General features: G+C 37.0%; 1 protein-coding gene and 1 pseudogene across 2 annotated transcripts in view; both read right to left on the bottom strand.

The window, feature by feature from the left end:
* ADAMTS3 (ADAM metallopeptidase with thrombospondin type 1 motif 3) overlaps positions 1-25220 on the bottom strand; it is a 256185-nt gene that overhangs the window by 46238 nt on the left and 184727 nt on the right. For both annotated transcript variants that reach the window (XM_025985092.2, XM_072748803.1), the window contains exon 5: positions 14480-14679. In XM_025985092.2, coding sequence (XP_025840877.1) covers positions 14480-14679 — 200 coding nt within the window. The remainder of the gene's footprint in view (positions 1-14479; positions 14680-25220) is intronic.
* LOC112909253 (U2 spliceosomal RNA) lies at positions 24510-24668 on the bottom strand (annotated as a pseudogene).

Below are 25220 nucleotides of genomic sequence, written 5' to 3'. Positions count from 1 at the left end.
TTCATTTTGCTAGGCCTTATTAATAACAGGATGCAATGTTTTTATACTCAGAGGCCTATAGGATATGATAAGAGTTGAAGAAATAATCAGCACCATGGGATAAGATATTCAAAGACCTGGATTCTGTCCCGAATATTCCACTGATAAGCTGAGTGATGTTGGGCTGGTCATTTAATCTCTCCAGGCCTCTGTTTTCTCACTGGCAAGTTATAATTGGACTTGCTCTGTCTGCTTCAAAGGGTTGTTGTCCAAATCTAGCAAAAATACTACACAACTGCCCTTAGAAAAACATAAAGGAGCTTAGCACCCTTCCATCTATCCCTGAAAAAAGATTTTAAAGACTTATGGATGTATTTTCATAATCTATATGAAAAGAACAAGAAATAAAACTACCTCCTTTCTTAGTTTTCACCTAAAAGAGACTCCAAGACTCTTACGTTTGAAATTTCAATTGAATGAAAGATGTGATTTAAATTAAATCTACCAAAAGCAAAAACCAAACAAACAAAAAAACCAAACCTATGGGGAATATCATCCGACACTTAAATTTTTTCAAAAATACTGCTTCAAGGTACAAACGTTCTTCCCAGCAGGTGGCAGTATGCACATTTTTGAGGGGGGTAAATGTTGCTTAATACACCTGGAGGTACTTACTCACCAGTTGTTATGTCTGTCTTTTCCTATATTTACACATAAATAAAATAACTTCCTTAAAATTAAATAAGAGTTTTAAAATACTCTAGCCTAAGGAAAACATTGAGTCATTTGACTCTTGAAAGCAAAGAAAAATACTGAAGACATCTTTATTTAGATTGTTTTTCAATGTCATATAGTAAAATATATGAGAGGCATAGAAACCCTCAGAATCTGACTATAAACTAATCACAAATTTTAACAACAAATTATATACAGAATGAACTAAAAACATATACTGAATGAACCACTTGAATCTGTCAAGACGAACTAAAATAATATTTGTTAAGAAAGCATTTTTACAACTTTTAGTGACAAGGAAAGCAATATTTTTCCTAAGTAAAAGCAACATGAACAAACAAAAACAACAGCTAACATTATATAAAGCTTCTCAGATTCCAGGCACTGCACTAAATACTTTAGATTCGTTCAAGTAATTCTTGCAACAACTTAAGAGATATTATCATCACCATTTTACACTAAGAAGTTGAGGCCCAGAGAAGTCAAGTAACTTGCCCATGGTCACACAGTTCACAGACACAGCAAAGGATGAAAACCTAGGCAGTCGGACTCCAGAGTCAGTAGTTTTCACCATCTTGCTATACTTCCACAAACCTGCACACCACAACACTGTTACTGTGCACAGAACAGCTGGTTTTAGAATAATCAGTAGTAATTTGCTATCCCTGAATTGAAGACATTGGTGTGTAAGTATATTGAGAAATAGGAATTAACAACTTCACTTCCTTTTCATAATCTTCCTTCATGTAAATTTTAAGGAGATGAGGAATTGGACTCTGAATTTACTATAAATAAGGATTTCTTGATGATCAATATGATGGTCGTTTTAAAAATACTGAAAAAAAGAAAAAGATGCTAGAGCAGATCACTGGAAAAACTGAATAAGAGAAGTTAGGGCTGAAATTTATAACCAGCATTTTGGGTTGTAAGAAAGGCATTAAGCATAAATATTCTAAGAAGTCACATATTTGACACAACATAATGCAAATATGTGTAAAACCGAACACCCCTTTACCACGTGAATGAATCTATCACAGTGTGTGTAAGATTTTCTGTGAGATGTTCAGGGTTGAGCCTAGAGCTTTTATTAAATTACCTGAAAGAAGGGGTAAAAAGAATATTAATTCAATTTTCAGATGACCTTAAATGAGAAGGGGTTGCCAGTGATGTGATGGGGGTGGGGGGGAGGGAAGGTAAAATCAAGTCAAGTATTCCTTTCCTTGAAAGGAAAATCCCTTCCAGGTTTGTTCCCGGACAGGACAATTTCTCCCAGGACATTTCCCTGGCAGGACACCCTGACCTGCTTTGTCTGACTAGCTGATGAACAGCTTTGTCTGGCTTCAACAAAGCAACACTCGTTTTTCTTTTAGATGGGTGGATTAGGTCTGGAGAGACAGGATGGCTGAGTGGTTAAGAGCATGAGTTCTGTAGCCAGGCTGCCTGGGCTTGATCTTAGCTATGTGACCTTGGGCATGTTATTTGCCTCCATGTTTTGGTCTATTCATCTGTTAAATGGGTGAATTAGAGTATTGTCCTTAGAGGATTGTTGAGAGGAATAAATGAGCTCATATATGTTACAGTGCTTAATGGTGCCGGCCCTTGCACATGTAAAATAAAAAATTTATTAGCCATCATTAATACCATTATTCACAAAGAAGAAAATAAGTGATACCTAAGCATGATTTTTAAAAAGAGAGAGAGAGACTCGGTTTATGAAAGGCAAACAGGTTAATGACAAGACAGTCTAGGTAATTTGGGCTGACACAAAAGCATTCTGAAATGAACTGGGAAGAAATAGTACTTTCCACAACTAATTTCTTGCAGAGCTTAAAAGTTCCAGGCACACACTTACTTGGATTCTCAGCTCATCCTCTATATTCCTTTTAATCAGAGTAGGGGGCTGACTCTCTCTTCTTTTCTCACCTCCAATCTCAGATCAACAATAATTACCTTTATTAATCACCTTATCAAATATTCACTGAACAGTTACCCTATGCCTAACTGTCCTTGGGGCAGGACATTTAAGAGTAACTGAGTCTGGGTCTCAGTTCGTATCATGACTATGTTCTATCAGGTGAAATAGGCTACGTGTGTGAACAAAAATCAATAAATATCTTAAAAAGACAGGCAGACATGGTCATACCAGATAGGATCATGTCCTCTGAAGGCAATAAATCTGACTGACAAGATAGACGTCCAGAGGGTGAGGAAGAAGTTAAGACTGGGTAGTCAGAGCAGGGAGACCCAAAATCAGGAAGGGTATTATGAAGAGCAAGTGCAAGAAGTCCAATCCACATTATCGCAGAAGCTCAACACTCTGCGAAGGAGACATCTCGTATCACTACTTTAGAAAGAGGCTGAGACCCACAGAAGTTATATGATTCTTTCCCCCAGAAGAAGATGAGCACAAGTAAAAGTCAGGTAAGTCTATGTGATGCCGATGCCTGTTGTTCTTTCACACCTACCTCTCTTGCCTTTTTCTGCTTGTCACCTAGGTCTCTGGCTTCTTCTGCTCCAAATGCTCTGCTCCAAAAAACATCAACTCTTTATGGCCTGTATTCAAGCTCTCCCTTGCTTGGAGTTCCTTGTCATCTTTAATCCATACTCTTAATTCTCCCTCGTCATGAAAAAATAACCCATCTACAGTGCTCAGCAGCATTTAGTACTGTATTGCACTGTGTTCTTCAAACACTACTCTCTTTCTTTAGTGATACGAGCTCCCTTTTCTCCATCCAGCTCACATGTCAGTGTGCCTCAAAGTTTTGTTTTCAACCATCGTCTCTTCTCATGCACTCTCTCTGCAATATTTCATCCACTGCTGCTTCTTCAACCAATACCTACAGGCTAATTAGCTCCAAATGTTTACGTCTGTAACACTCATTCATCTCTCATGCTCAAGAGCCATCTGTTCAACTCCAGTAGTAACAGAACTATCTTTTTTTATAATAAATTTTATTTTGTATTGGTGTTCAATTTGCCAACATACAGAATAACACCCAGTGCTCATCCCGTCAAGTGCCCCCCTCAGTGCCCGTCACCCAGTCACCCCACCCCCCGCCCTCCTCCCCTTCCATCACCCCTACTTCGTTTCCCAGAGTTAGGAGTCTTTATGTTCTGTCTCCCTTTCTGATATTTCCCACACATTTCTTCTCCCTTCCCTTATATTCCCTAAAAGCCCTGGTAGAATGAGTTTTCTGAAGAAATCCTAAAAGCCCTGGTAGAATGAACTTTTCTTGAAGAAAAGCCCTTTCTTCAAGTATGAGCAAGATGGGATTCCCTCAACAAGCTAAAAAGCTTTTCTGTGTTTTAGGGCCCTGGGAAAAAATAAAAGGCCGCTATAAATCTGGAAGGGATAAGGTCAATCTGAAACTGGTAGCATAACAAAGGAAAAGTGAGTCAATGTCAGGAGGGAACTCTGGGACTTCGGAAACAAAGGTGAAGGGGAAAGAGGAAGGTGAGATGCTTCAGTGAAAAGAGACCGCTGAGACAGCAACACTGTGTGGTCGTCCTGTTGTTATATTAATTAAACCTGTGATGTTCAGACCTTCAGTGGGGCCAGGATATTCCAGAGAAAGTATGCATGTTTATCTAAGGGAGGGCTGAACTGACTTATGTTTACTCCGATCTGTCTCTGTGACCTATTATGGTCAATAAGACAGCTTGTTGAGGCTGGGTGATACAGTATAAATCACAAGGGGCTTGGAGCCAGATAGACTAGGAGTTGTTTCCTAATTCTGGATACTGCGTGTCTGTGCACAGCATCTTAGAGTCTCCTCCTCCAAGTCACTCTAATGCACCAAGGTTCTCTTCATTAAGCACAGACTGATAAAGTAATTCATCTTTCTTTTTTTATAAATTTATTTTTATTGGTGTTCAATTTGGCAACATATAGAATAGCACCCAGTGCTCATCCCGTCAAGTGCCCCCCTCAGTGCCCATCACCTAGTTGCCCCCACCCCCCGCCAACCTCCCCTTCCACCACCCCTAGTTTGTTTCCCAGAGTTAGGTGTCTCTCATGTTCTGTCTCCCTCCCTGATATTTCCCACTCATTTTTCTCCTTTCCCCTTCATTCCCTTTCACTATTTTTTATATTCCCCAAATGAATGAGACCATATAATGTTTGTCCTTCTCTGATTGACTTACTTCACTCAGCATAATACCCTCCAGTTCCATCCACGTTGAAGCAAATGGTGGGTATTTGTCGTTTCTAAAGGCTGAGGAATATTCCACTGTATACATAGACCACATCTTCTTTATCCATCATCTTTCGATGGACACCGAGGCTCCTTCCACAGTTTGGCTATTGTGGCCATTGCTGCTAGAAACATCGGGGTGGTGCAGGTGTCCCGGCGTTTCATTGCATCTGAATCTTTGGGGTAAATCCCCAGCAGTGCAATTGCTGGGTCGTAGGGCAGGTCTATTTTTAACTCTTTGAGGAACCTCCACAGTTTTCCAGAGTGGCTGCACCAGTTCACATTCCCACCAACAGTGCAAGAGGGCTCCCTTTTCTCTGCATCCTCTCCAACATTGGTTGTTTCCTGCCTTGTTAATTTTCCCCATTCTCACTGGTGTGAGGTGGGATCTCATTGTGGTTTTGATTTGTATTTCCCTGATGGCAAGTGATGCAGAGCATTTTCTCATGTGCGTGTTGGCCATGTCTCTGTCTTCCTCTGTGAGATTTCTCTTCATGTCTTTTGCCCATTTCATGATTGGATTGTTTGTTTCTTTGCTGTTGAGTTTAATAATTTCTTTATAGATCTTGGAAACTAGCCCTTTCATCTTTAAAACCCCTTGACTCTTCATTAGCAAGGTGAAATTCAAATGCCTTAGAATGGCATGGACATTTTTTAAAAGTAACCCTAGCTTCCCTATCCAGCCTCATTTTCTGTCATCTCCCCTAAATACCCATCAATTTTACCTATAGACAAGCCTCCATTGGCTCAGAAGACACCATGAACTATCCCTTTGAGTATTTTTTTACAGTCTCTTTCCCATCTTCCAAAAGTCATCTTCTCCTTTTCTAGCAGCAAAATGCCAATTCATTCTCTAAAGCCCAACTCAAATGGCATCTCCTCTGTGAAGACTCCATCTGCCACTGGCATTATTTGACAAACCACAACCCTTTCTTTTCAATTTTAATGTTTACATAGTCATTTGTAACTAAATCTTTTAAAGAAATTATCACATTTTATTATTATTTGTTGATTTCACCTGCCTGCTAGAACTAGCTCCTTGTGAAAAAAAAAAAACCTAAATTTTATTAATTTTTGTCTCTCTAGAAGCAAACAGGACTTGGCCTATGAAAAGGCATGTATGTTGGGTGAATCAATATTTAGAGGATTGATGTTAATTCTAATGTAAGAAATGGATTAAAGATAATGACCCAAAATAGACAACTGCTTCATGATTTGCTTAGGTTGCCTGAACATGTATACTCCCCAGATAAATTTTCCTTGCACTCATGTTCAATGTTTTAAGAAATATTAGTTGAGAAATCAAAAGCAGTGTAAAGATTTAATCATCATTAATTAACCAGGAGCCACACATACCTGCTAATGCTTGAACAAGTCTATTATTAATGCTTTGTTAGGACCAGAACACTTACTTATACCTTTTTTCTTCTAAAAATATTAGCAGGGAAGTTTGCCAATGTCCACATAACACAGCAATGTTATTAGTTCACTGTATATAAATAGCCAATTTCAGTATAAAAAGGAATTAATGAGTTCTCTTTAATTATTAATGATTACTTGGAAGTATGATTATTTCTCATACTAGGAAGCCACTTTTAAATGAATTGTTTTCTTTTCAGTTGATACATTCTGAGATTAAAGCATTGCAGAAAGCTGAAAATTTTAATAGGCACAACAGACCCAGGTCACTTCACAGATCTTAGTATGTGACAATGATACCTGCCACAGACAGCACGCTGTTGGTGTCAGGGAACATCTGGCACACTGCAAACAACACACCATCCTAGTCACAAAATCTGCTTCATTGCCCTATTACAGAGAACCTTAAAAAAAACTGCTAATTGATTTGATTCAAATAAGGCAAGTAACTGAATTCTCATTTCAATGACTTGAATGGTATTTAATAAGATACAGAAACAGGTAAAGGAAAGACATGAGAATTTTATCTGGCAAGGGACACATAAAATGCCTTGACTGTAACAAAAGCAGTAAAGCTTAGGGAGAAAACAGAGCACTGGGCTCAAGCTCTGGCCGGGCTACCTCTTAGCTGGGAGACTCTAGAAAAGTCACCTAACCTCTCTAAATCTCAATCTCCTCATTTTTAAACTAAGACTAAAAGTGAACATGTCTCAGGATTGAGGAATATTATATAATTCATGTAATATACTTAGCACAGGCCCAGGCAGAGAGCAAAGACTAAAAGATGATGATATCATTCTTTTGAATTTACACTTAAACTAAAGGATTTCAAACACCTTCAAAGATTTCATCACTAACCTGATGCCACACAATCTGTTTTTTCCCCCCACAGACTACTCCATCTATATAAATGGCATCATCATCATCCAGTAGTGTTCAAGTCAGAAAATTGTAAGGCACCCCTTTCCCTAGCTCCCATCTGATCCACTGGTAAATCTTACTGATTCTACCATAAATACTCCTTTGTTAAAGCAATCTTCACTGTCCAATAAGCCATCATCCCTTATCTACACATCTACAACTGATAGCCAAATGGTCAGCCTTCACTCTAAACCTCTCCAACCTATTTACAACACAGAATGAGGCCTCCAATAGCTTTCCCTTAATTTAATTAAAACTGAATTCAAGCTCCTTCCATGACCTAAAAGGTGCTTATTTTCTTCTTTAAGCTCCACCTGACTCCTTGCATGTTAGACTCAAACCACAGTGGCTTTTGTTCAGTAACTACAACACAGGTCATTGTTCAGTGGCTGGCTCTCCCTTTTACTTTAGGTCTCAACTTAATCACTTCTTGGTCCAAGGCTTTCTTTTCATGTCTGTAAAATCCCTATCATCCACTTGCTCTGTTATTCTCTTTCCAAGCAAACTGTTGGTTCCCTGCATTGCTCTTAGTATAACACATGATACATTTATTTGATTTCTCCACCAGTCTGTAATCTTGGGATAGGGAATAAATATTTTGTGTTCACCTCTACATATCTGGTTTATAGCATTAAAATATTTGTTAAAACCTTGGATCAATGAAAATTTTATTGCATGTTTACTCTGTGTCAGACAGTTTTGTTTTGTTAGGGCTTTGTTTGTTTCTTTAGATGTTAGCATTTAGAGTCGTTTCAGGTTTAAAGAAAAATTAAGTGGAAAGTACAGATAGTTCTAATATACCCCTCTACCTAATCACATATTAGGATAACACCTTGCATTAGTGTGGTACATGCCTTACAGTTGATGAATCAGTATTGACATATTATTATCTACTAAAGTCCATTGTTTGCAGTATTCTAGTTTCTTGTATTCTACAGTTTAATGAGTTTTGACAAAAGCATAATGTCTTTATGCACCATAAATATCCATCATACAGAATAGTTTCACCTCCATTAAAATGTCCTGGGCTCCACTTCCTCATCCCTCTGTCCCTCTCCCTAAACCTCTGATGTTTTTCTTGTCCGAAGTGTCACAGACTATTTTTCATGTTGTAAATACAAAGCTTAATCATGTACAGCAATTTGCACTCAAGGTGAAATATGGTAAATACTAGTTAGGTATTGTAGTAGTAGAAAGAAATTCTAGCATCCAAAGGGATTAGAGTTGATGGAACATATATCTTTTATGCCTTTTTAATTGACATTCATTTAATAATTTGGTCAAAATCTAACCAATTCCAATAAAAAAGATAGAATGTCATGATTTTACAGCACCAGCTTGCACTTTTTTTCAAATCAAACTAACATTTAGAAGAGTTATCTTCATTTCATCACCTTTATAGACTCTGTGTTTCCTGGTCTTAACCTGCCAAGAACTTCTTTATATTCTCCCAGTGTCTTGAACGGGGTAAATACCTATCCACTGCTAAACCAATAACTGATTTTTAAAACAGAACTGAACAAAGAAGATAAACCCTCACTGAAGAGTTGTATAATTACTATCTATCTAGATGTTCTTATTTTGCATTGATTTCCTTCATGCAACTTCTATATAGCCAAACTCAATTAGGAGCTTTGAATGTTCAACTCTCCTCTCTGCCTGGAACTTATCATCCATCTTTGAACATCTAACTTCTACCTACCATGCAAGGCCAAATTCATGTATACATCTTCCTCATACCCTTCCTCATTCCCATACTTCAAAGATATCTCTAATACTCTTTCCCAATAACACTTGATCTATACTTCCAGTCAATTAGCATTTTCTAGGCTTCATTATACATATTCATAAATCTAATTTCTCCTATTGAAGTACATCCTCAAGGGGCAAAACATCTCTATGATAACAGAAGTTTGCCAGCTTGAATAATAGGGTGCTGAGAAAGTGAAAGACAAGAAGGCAAGACTGAACTTATTTGCTATAATCTTTGAAGGGACTTGGAAGAGAACTATACTGAAACATAAATGTGATTTTATATAAAATCTCATCAAACTTATTGTACAGTTATACTTTATGTTTAAGAGTAATGGTTTATGATATTTCAATACTAATTTTATTTACTATTAAATCACATACCCATTATGTATTTCATCATGCGTGGTTGGCAAAAATACTCTTTACTCTTTATTTATTTTCCTTCTCAGCAGTTATTATTACTTAAACTTACATATTTATTTATTATTTGGCTATTAACCTGTCTCCTCTTTCAAGCTCCAAGAGAGCAGAGAATTTTCTATTGTGTTCACTGAGAATTTTTCTAAGCCTAAAAACAGCCTTGTACATAGTAAGCAATGGATCAATATTTGTTTTTTTTTTTAATTTATTCATGAGAGAATCACACAGAGAGAGAGAGCGAGAGCTAGCAAGCGAGAGAGAGAGAGAGAGAGAGGCAGAGGGAGAAGCAGGCTCCATGCAGGGAGCCCGACGCGGGACCCGATCCCGGGTCCCCAGGATCAGGCCCCGGGCCCAAGGCGGTGCTAAACCGCTGAGCCGCTGGGGCTGCCCTGGATCAATAGATCAATATTTGTATAATGAGACATGCCCCATCGCTGAGAACCACTCTCTGAGTACATCAGCCATATTACAAAATAGCAAAACTAAAATTTCCTAACATAACAAGATTTGATATGAGATCCTAACAAAGGCTTATAACACATATCACATATATCTTATTTGAAACATATAAAGCTTGCCCAGATTCTGGTCATTAGTCATGCTGTTTTAGAATATATCCAGATCTGTTTATTTCTTCTTTACGGATGAGACTTGGATAAATTTCAAGATCTACCCCCGCAAAAAGGAGTTAAAAATAAAAGGAGATGGAAGGCTATCCCCTCTTTCACAGATTCAGAGAAGCCAAAGGCATAGGAAAGGGTACCCTCCCCCTTTTAGGGAGTTATAGCAATAACATCTTGTGGCCTGTTTAGAGTTGTTCACTTGACCCTTAAACTTCCTGAGAGAAGTGCTAATTTAGTGAACTGCCTTTCCTGTGTCCAAACTCCCAGATTCACACAGTAAATCACTAAAAAACTACCAGACTCAGAGACACAATCGTTACTATCACTAGGCAATATGGCCCTGGAATAGATAAAATATATTTGGGTCAAAAAGGTGGTCAATTCACATGGCTAATTTAAAATAGCAGATGAATTAGGGGAGGTATGTGGGAATGGGCAAAATAGGTGAAGGAGATTAAGAGGTACAAACTCCTAGTTATAAAATAAATAAGTCACAGGATGAAATGGACAGCATAGAGGAAAAATAAGCAGCAGATGAATTTTTAAAAATGTTTAACATTACTCCTGACATATATTATGTTTCAAGTGTTTTTCTTGATTATACTTAAACTATGATTAGCCTGCAGTAAAATTAAATATGAAATATAACTTGAATTTTCTAAGTCTCTCTTCCCAATAACCCTGTCTCCTTCTCTCCTTCCTTCTCTTCCTCCTCCCCTGACCCCTTCTTCTTCTCTTTTAAAGCAACAGTGCTAATTTATTTTCTCTCACAGTTTCCATGGGTCGGGAATTTGGTACTGACTTAGCTGGCTGGTTGGTTCTAGCTTGGTGTTTCTTCTGAAGCAAGTCAGATGTCAGCGGGAGCTATTCAACTGAAGGCTTGACTGGGGTAGAAAAGTAGAAAGATCCTGCTTCAGACGTAGTTTCCTTATACAGCTGGCAAGGTGATGCTGGCTGTTGGCTGGGGGTGAGGGGGTGTCAGTTTTTCTTCACATTGAGTGTTCACATTCAGTTGCTTGGGTATTCTCACAGCATGACAGCTGCCTTCCCGAAGGCCTTTTTCTGTCCTAAACATTCAGGTAGAGAACCTATCTGACATGCACAAAGCCTGTATGTCTGTGCAGGCCTCAGGTTTGGTGAGCCATGATTTTAGATAGCCATGAGAAGTCATAAAGCATGGTTACCACAGGAGGGGTAATTACTCAAACATTGTTAAGTAGGTAAAAACAATTTTCTTCACCTTGAATTTCCATGAGAAAGTTTTGTTAGCTTATCATTATCCAACTCTAATCTAACTGGTCAGTTTGAGACAGGGTGATGAGCATGCCCATCTCACTGTTTTGGATCAGACAGCCTACAACAGGGCCCTGAGCAGTGGGAAGGAGAGGAAGGGATTCCGTTTCCAGGCTGTCATACTTTTAAGGCTGGCTGTCTGCTCTTATAAAAGAAACCTGAAATTACTCAGTTGGAAGAGGATGAGAATTTAAGGTTATCCAATTTAGACCAAGGTTTATCAACTTTAGCACTACTGACATTTTAGATGAGATAATTCATACATCTTTGTTATGTAGGGCTGTTCCTGTATTGTATCTTTAGCGATATCCTTGGCCTCCTCCACTAGGGGCACAGGCAACTCTTCCTCCCAATTGTGATAACTAAAATCTCAAGATGGCCAAATGTTCCTGCAGGCAGAGGTTGGGACAAACTGCCCTCTGCTGAAAATCACTGACTTAGAATAAGGACAATCTTGGCGGCTATATACTTAAGTCATGTGTAATTCAGCTCTCAACAACAAAAAACCGTTTTCTATCTATCTGATGTCCATGTCTAGCTTTCAGTTGGTTGTGAAATTAAGAAAGGAAGGGGAGGAGTGTTATTATTGTCTCTCCAAAACCCCTACCTACATCAATTATTTCAGAGGCAATGAGCTTCTTAAGTTTTAAAACTTATTTTCTCTACTATAGTTCCATTCTCTGATGCACTATTAACTTTAGAATAATTTCTAGTATTCGAGACAGACTCAGTCTATTCTCTAACCTTTTTAATGGACTTAAAAATAAAACAGTCCTTTTGATTGTTATTAAATCTAAAATGTGGCCCTTTGTTTATTCTTCAACGCCCTTCAAATTGGAATTACTGTCTGGCAAATATACTTTATCATTTCTAATTTCATGACAAAAGATTCTACCCAGAAAGCCCTTACATTTTCACGGGCCTTTCAAAAAACAAAAGCAAACTGCAAAAACACAATAGAAAAACAAATCCTTGAAGACTCCAGTTTAACTCCCAACTTCCTGATGAATTACAGAATTAATGAACATCTTATTAAGCCTTTTGATGTTATAAACACAGAAATGAAATCCCCTTGTCTAAGGCCACAGAGCCAATAGGTAACAGAATTAGAATGAAAGCCCTTGCCTCTTAAGTCCCAATTTGATTACACTCAAGCTTCACAACTTGGACAACTGTTGTCATAGCTGCCTTCTCCAAAAGTATAGCATTTGCAACATAAGTCTTCATAACAGCAAGTCTTTATTGCTTAACTTAAAAAAAAATCCCATGTATTTCTTTTTTCTGCTTGACTAAATTATAAGTTCTGTGAGGACAAGGACCATATCAACTCTTCTGCATGATGCCAAGAGCCATCTATAGTTGTGAGCACCAGGAAGAGGCCTAGTAAATCTTTAAGGATTGGCTGCCCTCCCTGGTGGCAGGGCAAAGCAGCCCAAGGGTACAATAAATAATGTGAGTGGGAATATCATCTCTTTAGGGATTTTTAAGTTTTAGGTCATTTTGGAAGTAAATGTCGTGTGGAAGCTAAAACATGACTGTTTCCTTCTGCACATGTACACAGCACAGTGACTTATATTTACCCACTTAATCCTCTCAACCTGCCTTGTAAAGTAAGTCCTATTCTTTTTCTCATTATGCAGATGGAGAGGCTGAAGCAGGCACAGAGGCGAAACAGCCTGCCAGTTTCACCACTAGCAAGTCAGACACAGAAGTCACAGTCAGTAGTTGAAGACACTCGTGTAATTCACAAATAGTGATCCTCTATACACACCTATCGTGACAGCTAGCAGCAATCTGTTCTCTGTGTGGTGTTTAGTCTTCATAACAGGAAGTGGTACCAATGAGCAGATAGAAATAATTTCTATATGCTCCTTCTATCTCACAGACACATGGCAGGTATATGTATAATTTTATAAACTGGCATCTCAATAACAAAAATATATTTAACATATAGGCTTAAATATTACCATAAATAATATCAGACAGGGATACAGAACATGGAAGACTCCTAACTCTGGAAAACGAACTAGGGGTGGTGGAAGGGGAGGAGGGCGGGGGGTGGGGGTGAATGGGTGATGGGCACTGAGGGGGGCACTTGACGGGATGAGCACTGGGTGTTATTCTGTATGTTCGCAAATTGAACACCAATAAAAAATAAATTTATTATTAAAAAATATTACCATAAATAAAATGATGATTAATAAAATTAATAATTATTCTTCTCCATTGTAATTATTTGAAATTTAATCTTAAGCATGGAAAGAAGAAGGTAAACAATATAGATGCCCGCAGAAATTAAATTAAAAAATCAAAAGCTGGAAAAGGGAGAAGAAGCTTAGGTAACAAATTTGCTAGATCAATCAAAATAGGTATTTTATAATTCTAAGAGGTAAAATATACAAAATAGAATTGCACTATTATCTCAATTATCTTTTAGAAGTAGATGGTTTAGATACTATTTTTCCTCAATTGCTCTCTGCCAATTCACACGGAAAAAGAGAATCCCATTTTGGGATGTGAGTTAAATTTCTTCTGCATATAATTAAGGCTCATAAAGGAGAAATGAAGGAAAAACGCAGAGAGCTCTTGATGAGTGCACTGCATCACTGCACCATGGAAAGGACTGTGCTCTGGATGTCCAGTATACCTTCAATCATAGAATGTTGGAAGATACCACACTTACTCAAAAACTCTAGAGTTAAGCATCCACACAAAGTTATCAGGCCTAAATCATTCTTTGTCATCCTGCAATACAAATGGGTGCTACTTCATCCTTCATGGTCCTTGTCAAGGCAGGTGGACAAAGCCACAATGGGTTGTGACGATGCTCAGAACAAAACAAAAATCATAATTCCTGGTATAGCTCCATCTTAGTATGGCTTTTTAAATTTATGATTTCCCCTTGATGACAATGTTAAAACTAGCTGATCAACCAAAGAAAATTTTGCTTCATGTTCCCTTCATTTTTGCATTCTTATATATTAAATATTTAGATCAATATTCCAATTTAATGCAGTTACAGGCACATTTTGGATGTGGGGTGCAGTCAGGGGAGTCCTCACAATAGGCCTCCAAAAGACACTGACAGAACAGAAGTGAATTAAAGGAATCAAAAAGCCTCAGAGAGGAGTCGCTACTCACAATGTTCATGAGGGTGAGGAGGTAGTTCTGGACGTGCTCTTTGCCATGGAAGCGGACCACGGAGTCATCCACCCCCAGCAGCACCTCAATGTTGTAGTCATTCTCTCCCGTGTGTCGGCGGTGCCTCGCTGCTTCCCTCAGCTGCTGGTCAATGCTGCTGGAAATAGTACCTACATCGTCAAGGCCTCCCAGATTCGACTCTATTAAGAAACAGAAGGAACTCAGGCATTTCAGCTTCCCCAGTGGGCCTTCTAACAATGTTTTACAAAGAAAAAAAAAATCTTCTAGGGGGGTCTAACATTATAATCAATAGTCACTGAGATACTGCTTTTTTCTTCAAATAATGTACACACGCATATGATCAGACCTCCTATAAATCCAACATGGAACAGCAACACTGAGGCCAAAGTACAGTTATTGCACAGAAGGCAGTGCCATCATGCCAGATGGAATGTTCCATGAGGATAAGTGTGTGTACTTTTATCCTCAGCCCAGAGCAAAGCAAGTGGGGCTACAGGCAGAACAGTCGCTGACCAAGTACTTATTAAATAAATGGCTATTATAGATTTAAAAATTGTGTGTTGATGAGTTTACAGTGATTAAGTCATTATAATCCTGTGGGGATTGAATTTGTATCACATAAATTTAAATCATTCCTTTTGCCAAAAGCCTTAATGTAAAAACCAAATTAGAGCATGGCAACATAAGAGCATCAGGTTGTATAATCATCCGTCATGATATATAGTACTTTGTATCTTAAGAGTATGGTTTTCTAGTGAATGCTGCTAGGGAGACACTACAGGTCTCCGCATTTGTACTGGCCACCATCTGGATAGCAGGTCATTTCCATAGCTACATATGTGAATCTGTGATTCTTACTTTAGTGTAAGAATCTTCTTACACTAAAGTAAGAAGTCAGTCAGAAAATACATCCAAAGAAAAATTAAAGAATAAACAGTTTTTTCATTCTATACAATTGAAGGAATTTCATTTTCCCAATGGACAACACACACACACACACATATCCACACACAGGACAGATACAAATATCCATATCCATCCATCCATCTATCTATCTAGAAAAAAAGAGACTGAGAGAAGCATTCTCAGGTTCTAATCATCTTGATTATCTGTTTTCAGTTACTATATTTTTGGTGAAGAAAAATGTTTTTGTGAAATGAAAAATAAAATTCATCATTTGAATGCTAAAATAAAAGATATTATTCAAAACTGCTGTATAAAACTGAAAGGAGATTCATTTCCAATTCAAATATACATAAGCTGGAAAGGATTTTATTTTACAAACTGCCTTGATGTCTCTAACAATCCCATATCTAAAAGCAAATTTGACAGAACCAGTTCTGATTCATGCTTTATATGGGATGCTTACTTAATGCTGCACTGGGGCCTGTAGGCCATTTGAAGAAGTGTCTGACATTAAAGAATCGGGATTTGCCTCTCCACCTTTGTGGTTTTAACGAAGTTGAGGGGGAAGAAAAAGTGTCTCTTGGCCTGGAAGACTGATAACCAAGCCCCAGACACATAGGATTAGAAGTAGTAGAGGTACAGATCTTACTCACACCCTTTCCACTATTAAAAAACACACACAGAGACACCAGTACTCTCCCATATGAATGGGCATAAGCTCTGAATATGACTACTCAGGGTTGAAAGCTATCCTGTAATTCACTTTGACCCAAGCCCAAATGCTAGATCATTAGCTGGGGGTTTTCTTCTCATTGGGGAATCATATTGACTCCACAATACATAAATAACTCTTACCACCATCCACATCAAACAGACAATTTTCCTCAAAAGTTGCTTTTAAGCACTGCAACCCACATGGAGGGCAAGAGACTACACCTGCAAATAGCTTTACCTAATTCAACCTCAAGCCTTTTCATACACACTTGAGAAAGTGAAAGGTTGTGATAGCTAATGTACAAATAGGAAACTCATACAAGAGCTCCCAGTTCTAAAAATGGCTCTTTTTGGCAGAACTGCCAGCCACAGTGTCCAATGCAAATATACGAGCAATATCATCATATCATTAAGTCTGATGCACGAATGGAAAAGGCGGAATTCTTATTTCAGAAAGACAGTTCCATTCTGCTCTAACACACCTTTGGTTTGGCCTTTGAATCCCTCCTTAAATAGGTGGTTTTCTGGTAAGAGAAGAGAATCTCTTTTTTCATTGCATGAAGAACCTGGAAAGGAAGAAGGAAGTCTTTTTCCTTCAACCATTGCCCTGATTCAATCAAGAATACATCTGTCCCTATTTCCCCCCTGTACTCTACAGTGCCCTTTCTATGATTCCTAAAGTGGGCAGCGTCAAACATTTCAAGGAGAGACAGTGAAATAATTTCTTGCACTTTTTAATGTATACACATCAGTAGTAATTCCAGATAATTCTGAGGCTGTGAAATATCTTCTCTCATATTGAATTTTTTCCAGTGTGCCCACTCTGTAACGTAACAGTCATGGGCTTTGTACTCAGACATACCTGGCTACAAATCCTGGCCGTGGCATATCCTAGCAATGTGATTTTATTTAAGATGCTTATCCTCTTTAAACCTCACTTCCCTCACTTCCCAAAGTAGGTATGGAACCAATACCTACTTTGCAGAGCTGCTGTGAAGAGATGATTATGGTAAAAACACTATATACAGTGCTTAGATGTAAGTGCTCAATAAACGTATTCACTGTTACTATTAGCATGATGATGATGGTGGTGGTGATGGTGATTTCCCATTGAGAGAAGTCTCCTACACTTTTTTTTTTAAAGCTTTCTACATTTTGTTTTACATACAAGAAATTAAATAGTTGTAATAATTGAATAGCTTTTTTTTAATAGAGGTAAGAAAAAAAATCTAGAATTAGTGATGGGAAATCTAAACTGCTAACTTTAAAAAGAATGAGGATAACAGTATTTCCTGCAGAGCAGAAAGTAGGTATAAGGAGAAAAGAATCTAGAATGTTTACTTTCAGGTAAATTAGGATGAAATCCAATAAGATACGTTTCTTTAGTAGATTGAAAATCCAATATGAAATTGGAAAGAGTTAGCCAATAGATAGCGCTGACCTTCACTCAATGCATATTTATTGAGTACCCATACATGTGGCAGACACTGAGAAGGTAAAGAACCATTTGGTTGGTACCTCTTTAGGTGTTAACTCTGGGAACCACACAATTGTACTGGATTTATATCCAGGAATGGAGCTGAGTTTTATCATGTAGTCACAAACCATTATATAGGCTTGAATCACTTACACAGTTTTTAGTTTAAGCAGATCTAATCAGGATACTATTACTACCAGTAACAACTCACATCTTTATAAAGCTTCAAAGTTTAAAAGCTAACACATGCTTTGACAAAATTGATGCCTCTATGTCTAGTTCTACATTATTTCTGTACCCCATAAAATATAGGAACAGGAATAATTAAAGGTGAATAATTAAAATTAAATTAATAAATAATTATCATGCTAATAATGCTAATCATGCTAATCATGTCCAAACACCCCCTCATCAGATCTGTTTACTGCTAAAAGGGCTGAAAGGAATCACAGAGAAGACAATACGCAGGTTGAAGAAGAAATGGTGACATTTTGCATGGGGAGTAGCAAACTAGATCTGCGGGGGGCCCTCTGTTGGCATCCTCTTAAGTAAGTGCATTCAAGGTGAAATGAATGGCTGTAGCTGAGTTGGACAGTAGAGAGTGATTGATGTGATCACAGAATCAGTGGAAAGACTAAGCATCTTTAGAATAAATAAATAAATAAGGCCCTGCAGGAGGCCTTATTTATCTTCATTCCAGAAAAGTGATGCTCAGAGTAAATTTCAATCTTTCCAGAAATATCAAAGGCAATCCTTCTTAGTACTTAGAGTGAGTTTCCTTTTTTCAAACTTTTTTGAAACTTAATCTTCTGAGTTACTGATAAGAATTAACTACCATGTTGGAAACATTTTGATTGTAACCCTTTTTGTACTCCCTAGTTTCCCAACTATTGTATACAAATTTTCAGAAAAAAGAATAATTTTACTACAAAGCTTATTTTAATTGAAGATATGCAATATTTGGGGGCACAATGGTGACCAACTAAGTCACATTAAGTACTGACATTTTTAGTGTAAAAGATAGGATTATTAGTGTTAAATAAGAATTTTGAACTTACCAAACAAGTAATGTAGAATACAATGTTTTGCTGATTATGAACAACTGGGCTTAAGGCATTTTCGGGATGGAACATGGCATGTTTACATACCTACTCATATTTATAGGGAGTCTAAGTATAGATTGGTGAAATCACTCCCACCCCAGAAGAAACTCTATAGTCTGAAAAACAGCAGAAGAGAAAGATAAAATTGAAAAAGTACAGGTTCTAATCACGTTCTGAATCTAATACAAATACATCTGGGGTTGGAAAGCAATCTCAAGCAAACTGTAATAGAGACTGTGACAGAGTCATCTCTCCTCTATCCATTCTCTCTTCCCTAAGGAACAGAATGTTAATTTTATTTGAGGCAGTAATAAGTCCAGCTAAAAGTCATTTCCAGTCTCTCTTGGGACGAAGGACCCCACTCAACTAAGAGTAATTCAATGAGATGTAAGCAGAAATATTGCTTATACTTCAGCGGCTTAATTTAGCTGGTATGAGAGGTTTCCACCAAGGCTCCTCAAAGGAGTGTGATTCATCTTGGTAGGTTAGACCTCCTTTGAGCCTTTACTCATTATTCCTTCCTGCTTCCTGGAACATGGTTGTGATGTCAGGCGTTCTATGAAGTAACCTTAGAATCAAGGCATGTACATAGTATGATAGGGGAGCTATAAAGAAGACATTTGGGATCCCTGGGTGGCGCAGCGGTTTGGCGCCTGCCTTTGGCCCAGGGCGCGATCCTGGAGACCCGGGATCGAATCCCACGTCAGGCTCCCGGTGCATGGAGCCTGCTTCTCCCTCTGCCTGTGTCTCTGCCTCTCTCTCTATCTCTCTGTGACTATCATAAATAAATAAAAATTTAAAAAAAAAAAAAAAAAAAAAAGAAGACATTTGACCCTTCAATGACTGTAAAGCTGACACCTCAGCCCTGGTTTGCCTAGACTTTGTTAAATATGAGGAATAGCACTTCCATCATGTTTAGGTCAAGTTTAGGTTTGCTTTTATATGTCACTGAATCTAATCCTAATAGATATGACATTGACAATAATTTTGTTGTGTAAATTTCTCATGCTCCTCTGTTCCATTTGGGAATGCAAGTTAATTTTCATGTGGATAAGTGAATGGTAAAGTTCAGTTTACCAAAAATGTCTCAGCTTTCTTTGTAGTGCATCTACTTTAGACAATGAGGAAGGAAATGTTTTAGAGTAACTATAAACATAGGATGAGTCGTATGTATAAATTTAACATTCTTTGTGAACAGAATATGGTTGTGAAAATGAAGTGACTGGGATGCCACAAGCTGGATTTTCCAATAGTAGGTGGAGATCCTAAGATCAGGGCCAAAAATAAGCGTAAAATTCAACAAATGTCATATGTTAACATCAGAAGCAGAGAGGAGTTAAATTGTGTTGATCTGTTTATATCATCCAATAGTGATTTTTCTGTTGACATCTTTTTAAAACATTTATATTTTTATAGTTCCTAAAAAGATATACTAACAGCACCTCTATATATGGGGGGCATTGTTCCACCAAGATATAAAAGATTTTTGTAAAAAACAGCTGAATTCTTCACCAAATGGGAAATTCCATAATGATAGTTCAAAGAACTATATTCAAGCCAATTTATGATGTCAATTCTGAAGTTTCATTAAGTAACTGTTGCTTTTTTTAAAAAAAGACATTACCATTGAATGAATATTAGTTTCCGTGATTTCTTTTCCCCAAAAGTTCTCATTCTAAAGTACACATTTGCTTTTGTTTTCACTGACTACTTTAAGGGACAGCATACAGCATTTTTTTAAAGTGGAAAACGTCTTATTTTTCACGTGAAAAAAAATAATGTTTTTATGGTTTGAGTTTATGATCATTCGCAAATTAAAAAAAAAAAAACAGAAAAGTCACCTCAATGTCCAATATATACAACAGTCTAACTTTTAATATGAACCTCCTGTATGTCAGATAAAATGTTTTAAGCTGCAAATAAAACCTTCAACTGTTTTAATCAACTTGGACACATATTCGTTTGTATTACAAGGGACCCAGAGGTTGGGTGATTCCTAGGTTAATCGGTTTATTGATAGATCATCAAGCATTTTTCTCCATCTTTCATATCCTACCATTCTTGGTATGTAAACTTCGTCCTAATCAAAGATTAGCTTCTCTGGTTATTTCAAAATGGCAGCACCAATTCTAGCATCATAGCCAGGTATCACAAATTTTATGTTTGTGTACAACACAGTACAATACAACTCCTAAGATACAGGAGTAGGTAAAAATCTTTACTATAAGTTTCAGTGGCCAGAACTGAGTCACATGCCCATGTACAAATCATTCACAGATAAGAACAGAACCCCACATAGGTCTTAGTCCCATCAGAAATAAGCAGCTCTTATAACTGAGGCTGGTCTCCCCTGAAGATGAAGAGGCAAATCTCCCTAAAACAAAAAAAAAGAGGAAAATCATGTTGTACTGGCAGCCTACATTGCTAAATCTCCTTTTCAGAGCCTCCTCTTCCTGCATTCTCTACCATTGGTCTTCCACTGGTCTCTTTTATTCTTAGTTTGTATTAATGCAGTTTGTGTTCCATTTCTGTTACTGTAATCTATTTGCCTAGAGATCACTTCCGCATTCTCTTGCAAGGTACAGCCCTTCATTCCTATGGTAGGGGACTCACCACTGTTGCTTACCTAGCTCATTCCAATTGTTTCTTAAATAAATCACTGAAATGTTTGGGTGTGGCAAAGTTGTCAGACAAAATACAATATATCCGTTAAATTTAAATTTCATATAAACAACACTTTTTTAAAAAGATAAAGATGTTGCTAATGTAGTATTCGAGGTTTTCTACTAAGTCAGTGACTGTAAGGAGATCTATGGCATTAAAAGTGTTGTAAACATTTACTCAGTGCAGCAAGTAAAGTAGCCTGTGTCCATCCAGAATGGCTGTACCCATTTATGACATCATGTTACAGGTAAATGTGCACTGGAAAATAAACCAAAGAACCACAATATATCTTATATTTTTATGAACTGTGTTTTATGGATAGCTTCAGTTTTCCCAAAAGGCTGATATATTTCAATAATTTGACATCAGTGTTAATTCTGAGTTGGCAGAGGTAGCCTAACCAACTACCGTTATGTTTGGTACTAAGGGATATACCTTTCAATAAAGTTATTGAAATGCAAAAAACTAACAAAAAACCATAAAGATGTCCCAAACATTTCTTGGGGTGTGCCTAATACTAAAAACCTATTCAATGTTTATCTGTAATTCAAATTTAAATGAGATTCCTATAATTTTATCCGCTAAATCTGGCAACTCTAGGTGTGGGGGAATCTATCTTTCTCCAGGGTATTTTATGCCCTCAGTTCCCTGTTCCATCACTGTATACTCAGCTCTGGTAGTGACAAGAAAGACAAAGCATTGACCAGGGATGGCCAAGTAGTGTATTCCTTTTCCTTGACTCTAGTGATCTGTTAAAGGATGAGTAAATGGTCTAAGTATATCAACTAAACTATGACCAGGGATTATTTTATTTGTAGTTACTACGAAAAAGAAATTCCCTCTACTAAGCTTGAAACTAGCAGAATATAACATGGAAGCTGCTTGGGACTAGCATGGGGATAGCTGTTGATCTACGTTTAATGCAAGAAGAGGAGAGTGAAGATTACGAATGGAGAGAATAGATTATATTCCATTGACATCTTCCAGCCACTGAATTCAACCATTCCTGAAACTTTGGTCTTTTCAATTTCATGAATCAATAAACTATTATCATCTCATTTTCTCTCTTACTATTTAATTATTTATTTACTTATTTATTGCTTAAGACAGTCTGATGTTAGTTTCTAACAACTGAAACTAGAAGAGCCCTAATAAATAAACTCATCTATACTCTTCCTGCTATCGTCATCAATTGTCCTCATCTCCCTTCTCACTCTTCTTTAATAATCTATTCTTAGCCCATACAGTCTCTTGAAAAGGTTGACACATTCTATTTAATCTCCCAAATTCATTATACTTTATTCCTTTATCTCATTTGAAATTAAGGGTTTTGCTACTAGTGATCTGTTTCCTAGTTTGTTTCTTCTGTTGCTCTTATTCAGCTAAAACTATAAATTTAACTTTGAAAGACATCACAGTTTTAATTTCCAAATATTATTATTCTGTATATTGCATAGCATTTGAATTAACTCTCCTCTTTTTGACTACATTATATTCCTCTTACTTCTGGTTTTTAAAAATCACGTCTACTAAATCCAAGAGTAGAGGAAGGAGTCCTTATACTCAATGTACTAGAATACATTCTAATAATCTGGCATTGCTAGAAATTAGTTTTCTAAGTAAGCTCAACTGCATAAAGGAGAGAGAAAATTGTACTTCACAGCTGCCAATTTCAAAGCTCAAATTATGTCCATCGGTTGCCTCCTATATGTACTTTATTAAGGGTAACAAGATATTTTTTTCACTTCAGACTTCCCCAGAAACTCTATTTGAGCACACAACATTTTTTCCAAAGGCATAAGGAATGATTTAATAAAAATTAAACAAATCATTATAGCCAAACTATGAATATTAACATTTGCCATACATTCTTTCCAAAAAATATTTAAAGAACAAGGAGTGGACCTGCATTTTCTAATCCCTGGGAGAAAATGAATGGACAAGGCAGACATGGAGCTTGTCCACACTGAATGTACATTCTAGTAATAAGAAAGACGAAGCAGGGTAAGGAAAATAAAACAGGATGAGAGAGTAAGAGGGACATGGGGAAGGCATAATTTTAGATAAGGTGTTCAGAAGAAGGTAGAAATAGAGATCTTGTAAACTGATGGAATGAGCCACATGAATATCAATGTTATATTTCTGGGAGATATATTTATGCCTTTTATACATATATGTAAACTCTTCATTTATATTTATATTATAGATCTTTCAGAATGAGGTTGTGAGGTATTATACCAAGAAAATCAGAATAAATTCAGAAATATGGAAGGCAGACTTTTAAAATAGCCTCCCAAAGATCCATGGAACCTGTGAATATGACAAGATACCAATCCTATGATCATGTTATATGCCTGACCATAAGCTGACCATAAAATAAAGCCATCATTCAGGTGGGCCTGATCTAATTCATGAGCCATTAAAGTAGAAACCTTTCCCTGGCTGGTTGCAGAAGAGTAGGTCAAAAATATGCACCATGAAAAGGAAATCATGTACCATCGCTGGCTTCAAGGATAGAAGGATCCCATGCAAGGACCAGAGAGAGGTTTCTAGTTGCTGACAATCAGCCCTAGCCAACAGTTAGTGAGGAAATGGGGACCTCAGTCCCACAACAACAAGAACCTAAATTCTGCCAACAGCAGGAATGAGTTTGGAAGTGCATTCTTTCTTAGAGCCTTGAGACAGGAGGTCAACCTGGTCAGAACCCTGATTTTGGCCTCATGATAGCTAAGTATAGAACCCAGTCCAGTAACCTGGATTCTGATCTATAGAACTGTGAGTTAATAAATGAGTTCTTGGTGACTTGTTATGCAACAACAGGAAAATAATACAAAGAGAACAGAGTTCTAGGCCTAGGTCTGCTATGCTCTATCTGTAATGATTTGGAAAAAGATGCTAAACTTATCTGGGTCTCAGTTTATTTATCTGTATTTATCTATAAAATAAATAGGTTGTTCCAGAGGATCATTAAAATCTTCTTCCTGAATAAATTTCCATAATTAATCATTGGGCCATGATTTCACTATTTTAGATGACTAAGATTGCTTTCTTGATCATAAATGATCGATCATTCTAATAATTCATTTGTTGCTAAATCCTTCGTCAAGGATATGATTCACAATTAAAATATATTTCACATAGAAAAATGTGCTACACTTAAAGACAAACTGCATTATGATAAAAATACTTCATAACAATGCAGAAGTCTAGTAATTTATTGCAATGACATAATCTTCTCATTTACCATTTAAACTGGTAAGAACAGATACTACACTTGATCTTAGCCAAAATGCTGAGAAGCAATTCATTTACCATTTAAATAAGAGCACAGAGTGTTCATAAAGTCTGGAGGTACAGACAAATTGTATAACATCATCAAGGACATCTTCATTTTTTTCCCTGAAAAATAAAATATTATCTATGTTTCCAGATTTTGTAGACAACCTATAAAAGGTTGAGTAAAGGTGGCATTTAGATTATTTAAGTATTTACACATTCACCAACCAGTTTATCCTAAGTGATTAAAAATTCACTTTATGCCTTTTTGTTGTGTTGCAATAAAATTTTACTATGCTACCATCAATAAATTTTTACCAAAGTCATAAAAATGTGGAATTAAAAATGCATATTACCCATAAAATGAAAATACTGAAGTGGTCATCTACATTTTTTTAAAATCTGAAGTCCTATGCTCATTTGAATAATACTGATCAAACAGTTTTGACTTATTTTCAGATGAAGGTTTCTTTTTTTTAAATTGTGATTTAGTCACACTCCTCAGCAATAAAAAAAGAATAAGCTATGGATACATAACTAATACACAGAAATCAATAGCATTTCTATACACTAACAATGA

This window comes from Vulpes vulpes, chromosome 2 (genome assembly GCF_048418805.1).
Source record: "Vulpes vulpes isolate BD-2025 chromosome 2, VulVul3, whole genome shotgun sequence".
Lineage (NCBI taxonomy): Eukaryota > Metazoa > Chordata > Mammalia > Carnivora > Canidae > Vulpes > Vulpes vulpes.
This window is presented reverse-complemented; position numbering and strand designations above follow the sequence as displayed.